Source organism: Bolinopsis microptera, chromosome 8 (genome assembly GCF_026151205.1).
Source record: "Bolinopsis microptera isolate Bmic1 chromosome 8, MBARI_Bmic_1.0, whole genome shotgun sequence".
NCBI classification, from domain to species: Eukaryota; Metazoa; Ctenophora; class Tentaculata; order Lobata; family Bolinopsidae; genus Bolinopsis; species Bolinopsis microptera.
The window spans coordinates 16,926,851-16,946,478 of NC_087079.1; the positions used below are offsets into that span (position 1 = coordinate 16,926,851).

The following is a 19,628-nucleotide window of genomic DNA, read 5'->3' on the forward strand; positions in this document are numbered from 1 at the left end:
TTTGTCGTTTTTATCATTGTTTGTCATCGAAATAATATTGCTTATTGATTCAAACTTCGGATGGATTATAAAATTCTAAAGACGACTAATTTCAAAAGCTACCCAACGGTCAAAAGCTATTGCATTCTTGTCGAATGTTTGCGATAGATATGTAGATATCAACGATTTCCTCCTCCTAGAAATACAATGTCTAAACGAAGACAAACTATTGGCAGCACTGCTTCTATCACGGACCACAAAAAGTCCAAGTTCGATGAATCTGGAACTGATTGTAACGGAGGTGCCAGTCGCCGACCTAACAAACAAACAACTCAGAAAATGTTTGGAGGACTTCGGTGAAATACCCGGTAGGGAAAAAGAGCATGTTTTCAAGTATTATTGTCTGATCGATGTAACCGATATCACATCCCAGTCCCTGTCTTGGGAGGATTATCATGATAATATCCCAGGTCCAGTTATGCCGTCAACGAGAACTTTATACGAGAGACAACTGGAGAAATATCGCAACGGACAAGTTGCCCCTAAAGAGAATAAAACCACCGATAATCCTCCACTGAGACCTTCATTTCAATCCACTCCAGCCAGACCCGAAACTAAAGGAAAATCTCTCGGAGCGAGGGCGTCTAAAAGAAAAGGTAAACTGGAGCTTGTGGATGATTCAAGCCCCGAAAAGCTAAGCCCAGTGAGTACCTCACCACCAGTGGACATTGAGTCCCTTCCTGAGCCCCCCAGTGCTACCAGGAATCCTCGTATCAGTACACCTAAGATTAAATAACGTACACCACTCAAACCAACCAACCACAACCATATCAATATCGAGAGTCTTTCCAACAAAGAAGTCCGGGATATGCTTGTTGCCAAGGGGGATACACCGGGACCAGTCAACGACAAGAACCGAAAACTGTACAATGAACTCCTGGCTAAACACATCCGGGGCGGCCAGATTGGTAATTCGGGAAGGAGGATGTCAAGCGAAGGAAATGGGGGTCCGATCCATTCGTCAACCAGGATTGATCAGGCTGGCGAAAGGTCCGGGAGAGCCAACAGGACCAGGCCTATTGTAACCGGAAGTGGAAATAACTTTCCTCAGACAATCCACGAAGGTATTTCTAAATCTAAATATTATTGAGCTACATAATAGATTTTAATCTATTCTCCATCTTGACATGATTCGGAGTGTTATACAATGTTTATTATTATTGTACAGTGTAAATCAAGTAGTGTAATTAATTGGATTGCTCTCAATAATAAACTTTCAGAGCTGGCAGACTACCCAGAACCCGAAGATATGGAGATACAGATAGACCCCTCCATGTGTGTATCCTATGTCAAGAGCCCGTATAAGAAGACAAGACGCAGTATTTGCAAGGTACGGAGAGTAAATTTATTAGGTGGACATTTAGGAAACTGTTTTGAATATCATTCAAGATTCGACAAGAATAGGTAAATCAGTCTCCAAAGCTATTAAAGGAGTAACCAGATTTGGAGGAAGCAAAGTCTACTAATATAACTTTTTATGCTATCGTACATTTCCAATACAAGAGTTGTTTTTCTAAAATAAAACAACTTTTCCTTAATTATAATTTCGACTGTAATATCACCACTTTCTCCTCAGGCGCAGTTCACTGACATAGACTTTTTAGCGTTCTGTCCCTCCCCAATACCCTCAGTGCGGCCCTCCTACTACCACGACCTCCACTCCTCGGGGGTTCAGGGCCTTGTTACTCAGGATTGTAGCACTATGAGTCTTGTTAATGTTGTCAAGGCCGCGCAGGGTTCCGTTAGGATCTACGCAGGTACGTGAAAATTACAGGGGTTAACACAAACTTTTGTTGATTAAAAGTTTTTAAGATACATACAACATTTTACGATACATAGGTAAATTTGTGTTTTGGGTACACTGAATAAGCTTTAAGCCAAACCTTTATGAACTTAACACAGCCTATTTCTTATACTCTCCGAACTAGGCTTGACCGTGGACACCGTGGACGAGAGCCGTCTTGCAGTGTCAAACGCCCTACAATGTGGTAGCGACGCCGTTGTTATCAGTTTTAGTAAACACGACTGTTCAAATGCTTCTTCGTTCGCTTTTACCATCAAACAGGTATCTTCAATTTTAATTTCAGTTTCAATTTCAATCACCTGTTCGCCCAAAATCCAGACCAAAAGTTCAGCTTTTCGCAAATTACAAACTATTTACCCCCTCAGCTGATGGAGGGCCACTTGACGGCTTCATACTTCTACCATCACAACCCTGCCACAAAGGCCTGCCCCATTAAAATATCCAAACTTCTTCTTGAGTAAGTACTAAGGAGTAACAGTCTTTGTTTCGTTTAAATTTCAAAAAATTATCTCGAATATATATTCATGATCACAACTCGACGATATTATAATTATATCTAGATATATTATATATATATAGACAGTTTTACTTTAAATTTAAACGTCTTCGGATTCGTATCGACAATACTTTCAAATTTTCCCCATATATCCAGACAGAACAATGGATTCCAGGGAGTGTTTATCTCTCCAGATACAGAAGAGCGACTACTTCTTTTGGAGTCTCTGGCGATCAAGATATACGAGACAGATACCACCAAAATATTGAGATCTCTGGCTCATGGCATAGATTCTTGTCTAGTTATGAAGGTTGGTAATTACACATTAAGATGCTGTCGTGCGATTGTTAACTTATAGTTGATTTTCATACGGACAGATTCTCGTTAGATTCAATCGGCAATCTACATACAATTATATACTAAATCAGCAATGCGCTAACTCATCCCAAAACAAAAGTGTTAGTTACTGTTTAGGACTAAGTAAACAAATAATTAAATATTAAATATTGTAGGATTGATTGCTATGCCGGTAATCAGAAAGTTAAAGGAGGAGTACTACGAAGGGAACACGTCAGAATCCTGCAGACTTCAGCTCATTTTGTGCAGGTTAGAATGAAAATGTTTATTTACAAAACAATTGCATGAGTAAACACAAAACAGTTACATCAATTTCAATAAAATATGTAAAACGTAAAATATGGATGGACAAATACCATGAATATCCACAATCCGAGAACATAAGGATTAAAATTTATCACTCTCAAACCAAGTGAGCTATTGAGTCCTATTAGGATTCAGAATCTGTCCACACTCCACAGTCCACATCCTTTTGTTTTCGTAATGTTTTCAAATGATCTCAACACGGCTGAACGTTGACTCGTCCTATCGACGAGCTGGGATTAACAGTATTTGTATCAACATCCAGTGGGTATTCAGCTACCACCACTGCCACCACTGCCTCCACTGCCACCTGATCCATGCCTTCTATGCTTCTTATAATGTTCTCGATGTGTAGTTGAAGGATATTCGGACATACTGATTGGTTGTCCGGGAAGAGAGGGCTCATTAAAGGCAGGGTTAAAAGCAGGCTGCTGAGCCCAGAGTGAATGAGGCTGGTAGTTGTAAGCAGGTTGTGCAGGTTGTGCAGGTTGTGCAGGTTGTGGAGGTTGTGGAGGTTGTAGGTAATCCCCTGATACTGGGTACGTAGCTCCTGTGTACCCGCCAGGGTGCGGATTGGCAGGGTAAACTTGGTGTCCATTGTAATCCTCGACAACAGTTCGGTGTTTGAAACGAGATCTGCCACTTCCTATTCGCATGGCACCGTGGTGGTGAGTAGTGGTACTTTTAGCACAACACATTCCACAACAGCAGGCACATATTATGATGAGCAGGAATATCACGCCGATAATAACCCCGACTGTCATAGCTAGTCCTTCTAAACCCATTTCTGATAACGACAAATGTTGTCCGATTTACTTCAGATCAAAATGAATGTTGTTACGATAAGGTTCGAAAAGCAACGCAAAATTTCTGTTGACAAATGATGTGTAAATTAGCGTATGCTCCGACGCTCTGTTCGCTCCAACAATATGTACTATTCAAATATCAGGAAACCTTTAAAAAGTGATCGTATTCAGTATGCACGTACAAAACTAATATAAGATTAAATGACAGTAAACTTGAGAAGATAAATCATTTGCTGGTCCATACAACATATGTTACATAGGTAACAAGCATCCGCTCAAGTTAAACACGTTTAATCAATTGAAAAAGAGTCAGAGAATCCATTATGACATAGTTTTGTACTTATAGGAGATCTTTATATATATGTTTCTATATAGTAATACATGTCATCCCTCCGCTGAGCGTGTATATTAGGTATAACAAGTCGGTTGAGGTCACAACTGATGCTTGCAATAGTGAGAGAAAAAGAACAGAGATGTGATCTTTTGCTTTTGGAATCAATTGAATCGAAAAGCAAAAATGCCGAAAGCGATTTCAACTTCGTCTTGCTTACCATCACACTCGTGTACTTTTAAATTAGAGCTCGTAACTTGTATAATACCGACAAATTTAAAGAACAAAATATCCTCACAAAACATTTCCAATGAATCAGGAGCGGAGGGCCCGTCTTAAAAATCTGGTATTGTCCAAGCGCACACGTTTAGTCGCTACAGTTTTCAGAACAAACCTAGCTGTCACCCTTACTAAGAGTAGTAGTACGAACAGTAAGATATCCATGGCTACATTCCATACTGCCCCCCCTCACTACATCATCCCTACTCTCTCCCCGCAACACAGACTCGGCTGTTCAAGTTTCCAGCAGTAGTAGAAGACGAGGTTGATGAGAAAGAAGGCGGCAGAAAACAGAACAATAACCACCCACAGTTCCGGATGCACCATCAGGGGAGATGTCATATCGGGGCGTAGATCTGAGACAGAGGCAACGTTTAAGTGCGGCAAAATGTCGCATAAAGTGCGATGCCCTTCTTTCCTTAAATTGGTTAATGTGCGGCAAATTTATTGAAAAGTTCGGATCGAGTGCGCGGCGGGAGATAGATCTGGGAATGTCTTTAGTTTGAGATGTTCGCAATTATAGAGTCTTTAATAAAGATAGCTGTTGGATACAAGTTCAGGCTGTGTGACAATATGACATAGGAATGAATGCAGTCTCGGTGGGATAATTCTATTGTCTTAAATTCGTATAAATATTAAATATTTATATGTGCTATATCAATATTATTATTATGTTGTACGATATACTGAGCATTGAGCAATGCTCAGTGAGCATGTTTACCGACAGAAATGTTCAGATGAATGGGAAGAGTTAATTTGTTGCGCTATGTTGGGATAATTAAGAGTATTGTGCTCTTTGCTCCACTTTTATAGCCCGTGTAACTGATCATGCAGCATGATATGGTCATAGGTCATTCAGTCATTAGCTAAAGTGGTGACAGAATGCCATATGCAGTATGCCAATATCTAGTTCTTTATTCTCCTCCAGACGGTTTGAATTTTCAATGAAAAGCTTTCCGAATACTTAGGATCGAACACAATTTAAAAACAATAAACATATTTAAACGGTAATACAATTACAATGCATATTGCATACAGAATAAGGCAAGTCGAAAGATTACATTTGAATCGGGTGTTTATTAGCGACTAATGACTATTACAGCCTATTTGAACGGGCACCACATTTTAAACAGTGCCAATATGGAGATCAGATTTACCAGAGATGCAGGACTGGAACACAGTGAAAGTAGTGTCAAATTACTTTAAAATACACATGATAAGTGTTTCACAGCAATGCTGTTTGAAAGAATGTTATTTGTATTAATATCATGCGTATTTTCTGATATTTTATGTCAAAAAGTATCTGAAGCAATGAACAAGTTACTCATCCTTATCCTCCCTCAAGAAAAGGGTTCTTTTGACTTGTGAGATTAGGGAAAACAGACTAGACGAGATGATTGATGGAAAATAAAAAAAATACACATTGCAGCACAAAGGGATCGTTCACATATTACGTAATCAATATTTTAGCAACTTTGACCCCCCCTCCGTAATCAAGACCCAACCCCCCCCCCCCCCCCCCCCCCCCCCTCCTGGCAGTAATATTACGTAATATGTGAACGACCCCATATTTTAAATCCAAATAAACGGGTAAATTTTTACATTTCTTTTCAGACGTTGTATATAATTTAAATCTATGGTTCAGTTGACCAGAAACAAACAACCGAATCGACGCTATGGAAATTAATCATTTAAAATCTAATGTAACTTTCAATCTGTTATGCGCATCGGAATAAAACGATTACTGATCAAAAATGTATTGAAAATCACTTGATCTGGTATCTTCAAACAAATGACAATATTCAAACTATGATATTGATATTGATAATACTCCCACCCTATGTCCTACACTCACAAATAGATCGGTAAATGGACGTATCCAACTCCCCAAACATAGCGACATTCGAACTGCACTCAACTCTGTAATCTGATAGTATTTGCGTGGCTTTTTATTCATACTCTGGTTTCCCAAAGTTTACCCGGACCAAGAAAATGAGTACCATTTGCCCGTTCTTCCAACTCAATTTATCCAGATATTTGAAAGTAAAAACGTATGCTGCCTATCGTCTTGCAACCACTGCTGCTGCATTGAAAGAACTGCCAGGATTCCCCCTCTCGTCACGAGGGTTTCCTAACATATCTCTTCCGCGCTCGTCTCTAGACCTCCTTTCCGGACGGCTTTCTTCCTTCCCTAACCCTTCTAGCATCGGTATACTCGGTCCAAATTTTTTCCAGCAAGTGTGCAGTATAAGACTGATAAGGATAAATATTGCAGACGATAGCGCCAGAATTAGCAATATTTCTGGTTCGTCCATTGGTTAAAAAACAACTGATACACGATGAGTTAAACGGACAGGATACTGTACAAATAAGTAATGTCCAGGTCGGAATGTCGCGAGCCCTTTTGTTCCTAGATTGTGGTTTACTCCTTTGTGTGTCCATCGGGATAATTGAAAGTATGAAACGCTATTCGCTGTTTGGCTTTAAGGCATGTGGAGTCCGAGCGTAATTAGAATATAATTTAATTTGATCTACCTACCTTTGAATGTAATGGTAAATGCATTTTATTTCCGACTGCTTGGCTAATGATTTAATTATCTTTAATCTTGGAACAATGAGGTTGTTGCCTGGCATTGCATTTCAGTTCATATCTGTTGTGACTGATTTTCATTGGACTACACCCTTTGTTAACGGAGTTAAGGCACGGTATTACTGGTTAATTAAATTAATGTGCGGACAGATAAATTAACAACTCAATTCAATTCTTGAGTAAGCTAATATATACTCGGCAGGGTGTGAAATATTTTTAATAATTTTTATTGGAAATATTTTTAATTGAAAATTTCCCACTAAGTTACAGGCGCCGGACACACAAAAAACGGATTAGCAAAAAAATTGGCAATTGACAGTGAAAGTTAAAGTTGTTTAATACCATATAGTTATATAATAATGATCGAATTATAAATTGATATTATAATATAATTAAGATATTATATACATCCAGTACATGTCAAATTCTGTAAAGGTAAAAACATCCGAAAAATGTTCTTCCATAATATAGCACATGCACACTGCACAGCGGATCAATCGAAGATATGGCTAATTCAATGTCATTCTCCTTCCAATATAAATGAAAAAATCGCCAATAACTCTTCCTCAATAAGTATTCCTTTGATCGTCGTCAACACTGCTCATTATGAAACTCATAAGAAGGCACCCGACGGCTATATGCCTTAGAGTCTTGAATCTAGAGGGTCCTCTTCAGAGAACCCTTTCAGACCCTACCACTCGGTGTAGCTATTCGTCTCTCGTACTCACACATCATGACTACTCTCGATGCTTCCTGTCCTTTTTCCCATCCAAAGAACTACAGTAGTAAAAATTTCATATAAACTCGTCCCCCTTAGTGTCTACCGACCACAGCTGCTGCATTGAAAGAGCTAACCGGATGTTCACTACCATGGGCGGCGCTGGTTGAATAATGCACCCGTTCCCTGACGTCTTCTCTTTTCCCACGCTCCAAATCTGATCCGAAAATCTTTGGTCCGTAATGTTTCCAACAAGATTGAAGTATAAGAGCAATAGTTATGAAAAGAGCTCCAGACAGAGCGAACACTAGGACGATCTCTGGTTTGTCCATCGGTGGAGATAACTGATATGAAAATATATTGATTTGAACGTGATTTAAGTAAACGCCCGAACGAGACAGTCTGTGCAACTAGCTAAGATCCGGCACACATATAGGATGGGGTACCTTTGTTCAGCAGTTGCCGGTGTAATATTATTCATTGTTGGTATAATTAACCTATTAATGTTATTGTGTTTTTGCTGCTCGCTGTCCTGGCCGAACTTTAGGTTATGGACATTTCCGGAAAAACCTTTTTGTTTTCACGTTGTCTTAGTTATGTCACGTCTCACTATGACTAACGCGACAAAAGGCTAGTATGTTTTGAGGGCTAGTGTTTCAATGATACTGTAAAGCTTTATTGACGTGGGTAACAACGGTGACAAGTTTGTATTGCCACGTGATAAAGGAAACTTGTCGACTGTCACGTGACAGCGATATTTTGATTACAATTTTCTAGTAAGTCGGATTTGTAAGCTGATTGGTCAATCGCTGTCAGTATAAGGCCACGTCATTTATATACCAAAAAATAAATCATGATTAATGATAAATTCAAAACATACAATGTAACCCTTAACAAACTCTACAGAGTAAATACGTTAATAAATCGTGAATAATGTACACTATACATTCAATAAAACTGGAAATAATGCACCCGTCTAACATAGTCACATAATAATTAATATATAACATCCACAATTACGAGGAACAGGTCAACATTTCTGTATTTTTGTGACATGCGAGTTGCGACATGAAAAGCGCTGAAAAAGGCTATTTATTTTTATGACTAGTAGTAGAAATCTTGACACGGGTACACCATGATTCTAAAGTTGCAGTGCCAAAACGGGGCACCCAGATAAAAGATTGTGTAAACTGAAATAATGCTGAATAAATATGTTGCGGATTTCTAATTCAGCAATTTACTATGTTACAATAATGCTAGTCGTCACTAATTGCATCCAAGATACCATTTATGCCATCAAGTCATAAGCAGTCTGCGGAAGGGTTTGGCTTCTTGGATACTGGCGGGAATAGACCGTAACAAGCGTACTAAAATTTGGTGGATCATGGCCAAAGAGGATTGTATCATCGACAACCAGCGTGAGAAAACAAGGGCTCACGTGATAGCATGAGGTATAAGTGGTCTAACGACCTTTTCAGATTGTTGCCTTGGATACCATGGCTTGTCACGAGCTTTCTCAAGAATACGACGAGTATTCTGCATTGTTACAGATTACCTCTGATATGTATTAGCATTTAGCATCCTTGTTTGAATTTATTATTGATGACAGTTAACTTTTACTATTATCCTTGAGACTTTGAAATAAGTGCATAATGTCTTCTTAGGAGGAAAGTTGAATAAAATTAGATTCAATTGTCAATATGTACATATATATATAGAGTATTATATGACGATACACGGTGTACTTTTTGTGGATCACATGGCGGTATAAAGTGCATGGCAATAACAGTGTCTGACGCTATACAATATGCAAATCGCGGATTACAGTGTCATAGGATAATTAAAAGATGCCCTCACAAATTGTCAAGCATAATAAACAATAAGGGGAATAAGAAACATAATATGCAAATGATGCAACGAATGGATTTATTTTCCGGCTATCAGAATACGTGAAGCTAAAACAGTGTTTAGCATGAAGGCCGTTTCTCTTCCTAATTTCACTTCAACTGAATAGCTAAATGGTCAAATTAGTTGTCGGTATAACGAATGACACCACAGAATAGCGACTACTGAATGCATGTAAAGTGGTATGCCAAAAATCATAAGGTCGCTACGAAGTCCGAAATTGTCATGAGTGAAAGCATATTATATTATATTTGGTATATTTAGTTCCATTTTGCATAATGTCTGCTAACCCTGTGGTTATTTTAAAACTGTAAATCTTATTATTGAAAATTTCATAACTTTACTTAAATTTTGTCATCAGTTATTTACTCTAATATTGAGGTATAATTGTTATTTCTTGGTATTTCTTAATTCTTGTCATATTTACTGCTTATATAAACTATGCAACATTCATTTAGAAATATTCATAATACTCCGCAATATATATGACTTAAGTAGTGATGATAACAAATGACAGTAAGAATCTACAACCAGTAACCATACCCGATAGCTGATAAACTGCACACAAAATATGACCGGGTTTAGATAACCTACCATCCGTTATAAATAGCCACTAAATTTCGCGAAACAAGTTAAATAAGTAGAGCAAACACAATCAGGATGCGAAAGTTGATGTAAATGTCATTTCTAATAGAAAAGAAGATGAGGGCAGAATATGTAGATGGTAGTGTTTACTAAGATACTACTGTTAGATGCATACCAAAATTGTGGCAAACAACAAATCATTTGGTCATACCGCCGCTATGACATACAACAATCACCTAATTTCACTCCAACTGTCAAGCTAAGTGGTCGAATTAGTTTAACCTCTTATATACTTTAGATAAAGCAGTGGGTATAACAAATGGCACCAGAGAATAGAGACAACTATATTATGCACGTCAGTTAATATGCCTAAAATCATTTATCTAAATATAAATTGATAAAAAGTATAATTAATAAAATATGTTCAATCAAGTGTGTTTATTTATAAATAACAATGTACCATAAATCATAATTATAATTATGATTTATGGTACATTGTTATTTATCATATTTATATTTTAGGCTGTAACCTTATTAGTTCAATGGAATAAACCTAGCATGCCTTGGTTGCAGCATCGCTTCACTTATAGGTGCATTTAGGGCCCGATGTAATTGCTATGACCAGTTTACTGGTCAACTGGTGTTTCGGTGTCCCTAATTTTGTTTACACTCGGTCACTTGTCAAGGCATGTAAGGTCATTCGGCGATATTTTCTTTGAAATAAAATGATGTATTTGTGTAACAATTTGAAAGTTTATTGATTAAAAAAAATGCACGTCAGTTAATATGCCTAAAATCATACAGGGGGGGGGGGGGGGGGGGGGGTAAAAGTAACGTTACGTACGTTGGGTCTTATATCACCGCCGTGTTTCATATTTGAGACTTATAACTTTTCAGATGGCATCTGTAACTACTCACTCGAGGATTCCGATACCAAAATGCGAATAATTCAAACCACGCCCATATGATAACAAATCACCTATTTTGTTCATTCCGAACATACTAGACGCTCAATCAGGGAAAACGGATTCGAAATAACGAAGTGATCAAGCATTTTGTGTATCTTGTTAAGGCCAGAGGGGGGGGGGTCAAAAACATCGACCAAAATATTATTTTCTAAATCAATATAATTTTTGATGACAAAAACATTGCTGCTATTCACATATTTGTAGCTGCTTAACTTTTTTTAATAATTGAGGTTAACCGATTTTCACAAAATTGACTATACAACATTGAGATTAATAAAATTGAGGTAAATATTTTATTACACTCCATAATTTTTTGTTATTTCGGTCAGCAAATGTTAACTCTAAATTTTAGGTTCATAATTATCAGAAAAAGTAATTTCCAAACGTGATTAAATGAGGTTAACCTCTTTTTTAGATATAGCGAGAATAGATCAAATGATAGAGCTATTATTTTCATCGTTAGTTTACGGTATACACATTTCTTAATAGATGACGTGTTGATTGACTTTCTTTTATCTTGGGAAAATGAAAAAATGAGGTTAACCATCACATTTTGGTACCGTAGGGAATATACATACGATTCTTACTTATGTAATGTACCACAATATCGCAGTGAGGTATCTATTGGTATCACAATCCTACGACTATAATCACGTGACAAAGGTGATTTGAACTGACCATATTTTAGTAGAAGATTTATCCGTAAATGGCTAAAAAATAAGGTTAACCTCTCATTTTTTTGAATATCTGACCAGTCAAATACACGTTAACCTCAAAAAATTAATCGTTACACTGTGGAAATATTTTACTACATATATTGATAGACCAATCCCAGTGTTATATGGTCTAAAGCAAGGTTAACAACCAAATTTTTACTACTTTCAAGCAGTTAGTGTTTACAGGAAGTCTTGGTTAACCTCATTTTTTCACAATACGAGGTCATCAACTACTGAAAGTGGCTGAAATCATTTAGGGAATGGCCAGGTCTATTCAAGCAAACGTTATTAAGTGTATACAAATTTCTAACTAACGAACTGAGATACATTCCAGTGAATATTCAAAATTTTGAAAACACTAAATTGCATCTATCTCGAAACACACTTTTGTGGCTTTCAATTCCTTAGTCGAGAAAACCAGCCACCCCCTGCTATTGAGATTTGGTACAGTGGTTCCTTGGACAACTATCTAGATATTTGATGCAGCGATTTTTTTTATTTGACTCGTTTCTCGAATTATGAGGTTAACCAGCTAAATTTTCCGAATTTTTGACATGGTTAACCTCATAATTCGAGAACCGAGTCAAATAAAAAATCGCTGCATCAGAAATGAGGATAATTGTCCAAGGAAACACTGTACCAAACCTCAAGATCAGGAAGTGGCCGGTTTTCTCAACTAAGGAATCGAAAGGTCAAAAAAGTTACAGCCGTTTAAAGATCCAGTTTAACTTTTAATTACAGGTAAACCTCAAAATTTAGCGCGCGATCCCGCGCGATATCTCAGAAACGCAAGGTCAGATTTTGATCCGGTTTTTTTCTTTTTGTTCGTCTCCAGCAGATATTATCAAATATGTGCAAACTAGAAAAGTGCCCCCCCCCCCCCCCCCTGTGGCCTTAACCCCTCAAATTGAAAGGATGGGGGGAATAGTAGACAAATCGGACTTTTTGAACCAGAACTAGCTTCATTTCAGCAAATAATAACGAAAGCATACTTCTGGACGTGAATGAAAGAAACGTTAAGCATGTATGACTGATATACCAAAAGGACCACAAACTTTGACTCGGGGGTTAAATTATGGGGGGTAAAAATATGGACTGTTCTGTTATAAATATGGTTCTTTGTCCCGAAAAGGACCAAATTAGACCCCCCATGATATTACCGACTAAGGTATATAATATATACTACAATATTATATTTCAACAACGATAATAATTATACAAATTATTGACTAGCTCCAACAAAGCTAAAACGAATCTGACGAAATGGTAATAAATAGTATACTAAAAAGTAATATAGTACTCGCACTAAGAACAATAATGTAATATCAATTATTCCATTTATTCTGGTGAGTAAAGATGACAATGTCATTGTCATGAGATAAATTTATATCATATTTTTGATCAAATTATTCAAATTGTTAGTATTACCACTTCAGCATACATATTCAGCTTCATTTAAATAAATAACCTTGCAATCTCACTGCAATCTAACTCTTAACTTGGTGTCACAACCGGAATGGCTTCATATGTCAAACCGCCGGATAATTTGGAATATGAGACGGTGCAAGAGCTTCCCAGATCCTGGTAAGTTGGTCTAAGCAATTTCAAATATTTAAGGAAGCTACCGAATGATCATCTAAACCAGAAACTGTGAAGGAGAACATATTGTTTTTATATCTGATTGGCCCAAAAGGAAGAGACCTGAATGAATTTATTATAATACCTTCACTTTTGAGAACCCTGGTGATGCAAAGATTCTTAAAACCGTTTTAGAGATCTGTATGAAAATCACGCTCAGTCACACAAAAGCGTAACTGTTAGCAGATACCTTTTCTTCAAACGCAACCCAAGTGAAGGGAATCACTCGAACATTACATCAAAGAGCTTAAAAAGATGTTTTTCGACACAGACATTTCTAACAATAGATACAAGGATACTTAGCTATTTGATCGTATAATATGACAGAAAATAGACATTGTCAAAGCATCATGATCAACACCTTCTTTCAGTAACTATCCCCAACGATAGACCTGCTGCCGCACAAATGTTCACCATTCTAACTGTAGAATGACTATTCATATATTCTTCACAGTTTCCTTTTGTTGACTCTTCATATCAGTTGAACTGCTACTTAGTGTCGTGATGATACTTCGCACACAGCTAATTTATTTACAGTTAATGAGTACCAACCAATACAGTTTTAGTTCCAAACATCAGTATTCGGTATCAATGTCGGTTACCAGGTTACCAGGTTACCAGGTTACCAGGTTACCAGGTTACCAGGTTACTAGGTTCGCAATACCTTGCGGACAGTATTGATTTCGAACCTTTTCGTTAAAAGACTTCTGTATGCATTTCGATTAAGCCAGATGAAATGTTGTTGTTTGTAGTGTCACCAGGATAGCTTCCAAAACTATCAGGATCTGACCCATCGCTTGAACTCACACTGCCAGTTATACCACCATTGCATTCCTCTTCCAATATGGGGATTTCCGCCTCGTAACACTGTTGGAATGTACATTCTGACATGCAGCCGAACCGCTGTCCAAGAAAGGCTAGCACGGCCAGTAAAACTGATAGAACAAGCATGGCAATCATTAGTTCTGATATCTCTGACGACTTCATGATGACGTGATGTCTAGAAATTCTAGTTTGTCAGTTTTTATACTGAACGGGTCGGGATTAACAATGTGTGTCTACGGGAAAAAAAGGATAGCTGATATTATCAAGGCTCCAGATTGGCTTCGTTGACTCTAGCCCAGCTTAGATGATGGTAGTTTCATGAAAAACATCCCGTTTTCATCGTATTTGCACTGTAATTGAAGTGTGTTTTACAATTTACAATTATGTTATTAACTTCAGTTTCGTTGTTGACAAATTTCTAATGGTTCATGAATCATGACGTCCTGCCCTAAAACACTTTTTTGACTGTAATCTTGACCCTTACCCTTACCCTTACCCTTACCCTTACCCTTACCCTTACCCTTACCCTTACCCTTACCTTACCCTTACCCTTACCCTTACCCTTACCTTACCCTTACCTTACCCTTACTCTTACCCTTACCCTTGTACCCAGCTCCCATCATAACCCTCGCCCTAACTCCACTTTGGCTCAAGGCTCTGGGGCAGGACAACGGTAAATCTCTCCAATTAAGAATTGGGTAATCAAATCGGATGACATATGATCTGAAACAAACAATTGACTCGTTAGTAATAAATAATAATCAAACAATGCTTGACTTGATGTGGTACTGATAAATTAAAATTAATAAACAATTCTCAGCTCTGAGTCTCTTACATATAAGCAGAAAAGGGCGTATAAGTGAAACAGTACGTCATTGTGGCAATGGGCACCAGCGGCTACCACACTAAACGGTTGATTTGTGTTTGTATGAATCCCTGTCCGGTCGCTGCGAAACAAAGAAACGTTTTTCTATGGAAATGAAGTAGTATTGTTCGGACCCTGTTTAGGACATGAAAGAAGCGGCCCGGCATGTTTTGCATGATATTACAGGGGGGCCAAAAGTCAGTGTGCAAACGTTGGGACTTATACCTCCGCCGTGTTTCATATTTGAGAGTTGTTGCTTTGCAGATGGCATACTGTACTAATTACCATACTGTTCGAGGATTCCGTCGCCAAAATTTGTGACTGAGCTATTAAGGCCAACGTTTGCACACTGACTTTTCCCCCCCCCCCCATCCCCCTATGTACATTTGTACACTTACAAGTGACCTCAATTTCGTCTCTTGACTCTTGTCTATTGTCAAGGAATAGTAATACAAGAAAGCGGGGTTATATGGGTCACATTATGTCGATCAGGTAAAATTTCTAGACAAGAATATGAGATCTGCTGCTTCAAATTGGAAAATTGAAACTCGAAAAGAAAACGATGAACATATTCGAATCAAATTATATACAGTAGCATATCAAAATAGTTAATGTTTTATTTGGCAGCTGCACCGCTGCAGTCTGCACACGTAACAGTTGCGAGTCGTCCCTAGCATTATGTGCCTATGTCTCAACCGATGTAAAATACAATTAACGATTATAACGAATCGAAGATCTATCTTAGAAGAATGGCGCAGTAAATATTATATCGGATTACATCGGCACAGTAAATGGAGGTTATCGCTGTCAAGAATAAGGGTACAGTCAAACCTCTCTCTATACTGAGCCTCTCTTTACCGGGGTACCTCGATATACCGGGCCTCTCTTTACCGGGGTACCTCGATATACCGGGCCTCTTCTTTCCCCAGAGTTAAAGTTGTACAAGCTGGTAAACCAAGAAGAACAATTGGGGTATGCAGGTAGCCCTGGTGGGTGCATAATCTTGCTTACGGTCTGCTCTCCCTAAGATAAGCCAGCATATCTATTGTAGTTCGTACCGTGTAGCTTAATTTCTAGTTTATATAGATAAGATGCCAGAGCATGTTTACTAATCTTAATATACTTAACTACTCAATTAGTTGTCCAAGTCACCATGATGCCCCTCCTACATTGCTGAATAATGGAATAATTTTAATGTCCCATAAAATTGTTGCTATAATTGATTGAAATAAAAAATTTCACGAAAAATTTTCTATGCGCCAATAATTATGACACCCTGCTGTATATCGCATTTGGTGGCGACTTGAGTAACAATTCGGCATTCCATCACAATGTGCGCATGTAAGAGCCTAATGGGGTGTATATGGGGTAGACGCTTGACAGATTTTGCGGTCATGAATATTAATGTTTCCCCCGAGATGCCAGGTATAGAGAGGCTTCACAATACTAAGGTAGTCTCTGATAATGTTAACTTTCTTACTGACCAGTGACCATTAAATAATGTAAGAACCTTTCAAATTATCATTTAGATTAGGTAACGGTATATTCAACAGAGAATATCCGTTTACCCCTTGCAGCCAGGAGGAGTGTTTGGAAACTTGTACAGAAAGCCATCAAGCTCTGCCCTGAACAGTTGAACTTGTTCGAGGTCGAGATCATCTTTATTTCAGGAGGTATGAAATTGTTCGATGCAGAGTTTGAGAATGAAAATGAATCTCACCGTGTTGCTGGAGAGAGGGTTTCTTGAAGCATATAAATGATACAAAAGGTTTTATTAGCAGGAGCTTTCAAAATACAAATGTATGTTATTGTCTTCAGCTGTTGATGATGTTGCAGTTGCCAAGAGGTCGTGGACATGTATGATGTAGTATTAGTAGCATGATGTAACACTTCGTCTTACGGAGTGTCAGACGTTTCTGCTGTTTGGGATGACACAGTGGTTCTGGTAAATAATAAGTCCCTTGTTATTGATAAGCTCCGAAGAACGGCATCACCAATACCCTCCATAACATCACCGCTTCTAGCCAAACCAACACTGCAGCAGGATCCGACTATATTTATTAGTTTTAAGAAGTATCCTTGCTTCCAGAATTCGTAGATTATAGCAAGCATCACCATCATCAGTACTGAAGAGAGAGCAAGCAGTAAGATAACCTCTTGTTGATCCATTGGGGAATACGACTGATGAACAGTTATGAAATAGGATCAGATCTATGCGAACAGCTGAAATATAGCAGACTCTAAGTGAGTGAGCTGGATCGTTCCCACGGTTGCTTGCATCGTGTTTTGTGTAGATAATGAAATTATTAACAGTATTGTGCGACAACTGCCATCTGTCGAGTGAGCACCACTTTATATCCACACTTTCTTTGCATTGATTATTCTTAGGCATTCATACTAAGTGGTAGGCGTATGTATAGTATAGTATAGTATAATACTATGTTTACAGTACACTGCAATGTAGATGTACTGAAAAGGTATCCTGAAGGATTCTTGTTCTTTTGGCCCGGGCCCTCCTCATTTAATCCTCAATCACCGTTTTCCGATCATCCGACTGAGTCAGTCAACCGAGGAGACATTACACAGATGTGTAACTTTGCATATCACGTGACGTCATTATGTTGTCACGTGACGTCATAATGTCGTCACAACATCCACACATAGATCCAACGGACCCTTAGCTATCTCCTTAGACTAGGTATTACTGTAGTATTGAGGGCAAACGCTAAGACAAATGTAGGCTGGATTTTACTTGACTTATCAGCTTTGAGAAGTAACCTTGCTTCCAGAATTCGTAGATTATAGCAAGTAACACCATCGTCAGTACCGAAGAAAGAGCAAGAATTAAGATAACCTCTTGTTGATCCATTGGGGGAGACGACTCATGCATATTGCATAGTTATTAGTTATGATATTGTATCAGATTTATGCGAACAGCTGAAAGCGAAAGGTAGCAGGTTACAGAAGAGTGATCTGAATCGGTCCCACGTTTGCGGCTTATTTTTCATCAATTACTTGCATTATGTTTCGTGTAGATAATGAAATTATTAACAGTATTGTGCGACAACTGCAATCTGCCCAGTGAGCACTTCCCACCCACACTTTCTTTGCATTGATTATTCTTAGGCATTCATACTAAGTGGTAGGCGTATGTATAGTATATAGTATAATACTATGTTTACAGTACACTACAATGTAGATGTACTGAAAAGGTATCCTAAGAATATTCTTGACCCGTTGGCCCTTGCCCTCCTCATTTAATCCTCAGTCAGTGAATCGAGGAGACATTACACAGATGTGTAACTTTGCATAGATCCAATGGATCCTTAGATATATCCTTAGACTAGGTATTACTGTAGTATTGAGGGTAAACACTAAGACAGATGTACATGTATAGACTATAGAATTAGACTTAGAATTGTCACAAAAGTACTCGTGCATGGCGTGACCGCGGTGGATTTAAAGTTCGATCAGTTGTACAGTAGATCAATATTTTTCGGAAAACGGGTGAAAGGATTATCTCCATGTCATTTCTATTGTTTAAAATAAAACGTTATAAAATGGTGACCCTGTTTCCCGTTAAATTTATTTCCAAACTAAAACTTGAACTACTTAATTAATTAACAATTAATTAATCAAATATTAAACTTCAGATTGGTAAGAGCGCTCACCAAACACGGTGACCTGCTCCCCTCCCTCCACACTGCTCTCAAATTCCTGAACTTGGAACAGGGAGAACTACCAGTTCCTCTTCAACCCCTGAGAAACGATGTGCTCCTACTCAAGGACCTGGCTGAACTTAATGTGGACAAGTGGAAATAGAATTTATTCTCCGAATGTTGATTGTTGGGGTTGTTATGAGTTGTTTCGGGGTTTTTGTTGGGGGGGGGGGGGGGGGGCGACTTTATTTATTTGTTTGCAGGACCTGCGAAGTACTGATAAGTCTTGTTGATTCTGTTTTATGTATTAAGTTATCTGTTATATAACCTTTTTTTTCGATAACTGTTTTAGTATCTTTTCATTTGATTTGAAAGATATTATTTTACTTTTAGACTTTTTTATTTAAAGACATTCGAACTCATTATATTACTTTTTAATCAATATACAAAATCTTTTTAGTCGATTTTTATTATGGCATTCTTTTAATGCTCTAACACCATGTAGTACATTTTGTTTATAATAGTTGATCAATTTTCATGATCTTAGCATAGAAACATTCTGAATGATCATCATAATATGTAACAATTATCTTCCTAAGAATCTTTAGTGCACTTATAGTAATTTATTAAATTTGCTAAGCGTTCATGTGTTTCATTTTAGAAGTGAGATATTATATAGATATAAGGTATATTCATGTCATAAATGTATTATGGCAGTTCAATAAATCGTATTTGTATTTTGAA

General features: G+C 37.8%; 1 protein-coding gene across 1 annotated transcript; it reads left to right on the plus strand.

The window, feature by feature from the left end:
- The first annotated feature begins 177 nt into the window (after positions 1–177).
- LOC134819395 (uncharacterized) lies at positions 178–19,530 on the plus strand. The gene is made up of 9 exons (XM_063829333.1): positions 178–347; positions 450–1,103; positions 1,260–1,369; positions 1,616–1,796; positions 1,968–2,104; positions 2,209–2,300; positions 2,496–2,649; positions 2,852–2,945; positions 18,879–19,530. Exons 2-8 carry the CDS (start codon positions 848–850, stop codon positions 2,855–2,857), a joined length of 936 nt encoding a protein of 311 aa, XP_063685403.1. The 5' UTR covers positions 178–347; positions 450–847; the 3' UTR covers positions 2,858–2,945; positions 18,879–19,530.
- The last annotated feature ends 98 nt before the right edge of the window (positions 19,531–19,628 follow it).

Excerpts from the sequence above, each read along its gene's own strand:
- LOC134819395 (XM_063829333.1), top strand. The coding sequence starts at position 848 with ATGCTTGTTGCCAAGGGGGATACACCGGGACCAGTCAACGACAAGAAC. Across the intron at positions 1,797-1,967 it reads TTCCGTTAGGATCTACGCAG|GCTTGACCGTGGACACCGTG; the intron begins GTACGTGAAAAT and ends TCTCCGAACTAG. Across the intron at positions 2,301-2,495 it reads ATATCCAAACTTCTTCTTGA|ACAGAACAATGGATTCCAGG; the intron begins GTAAGTACTAAG and ends CCATATATCCAG.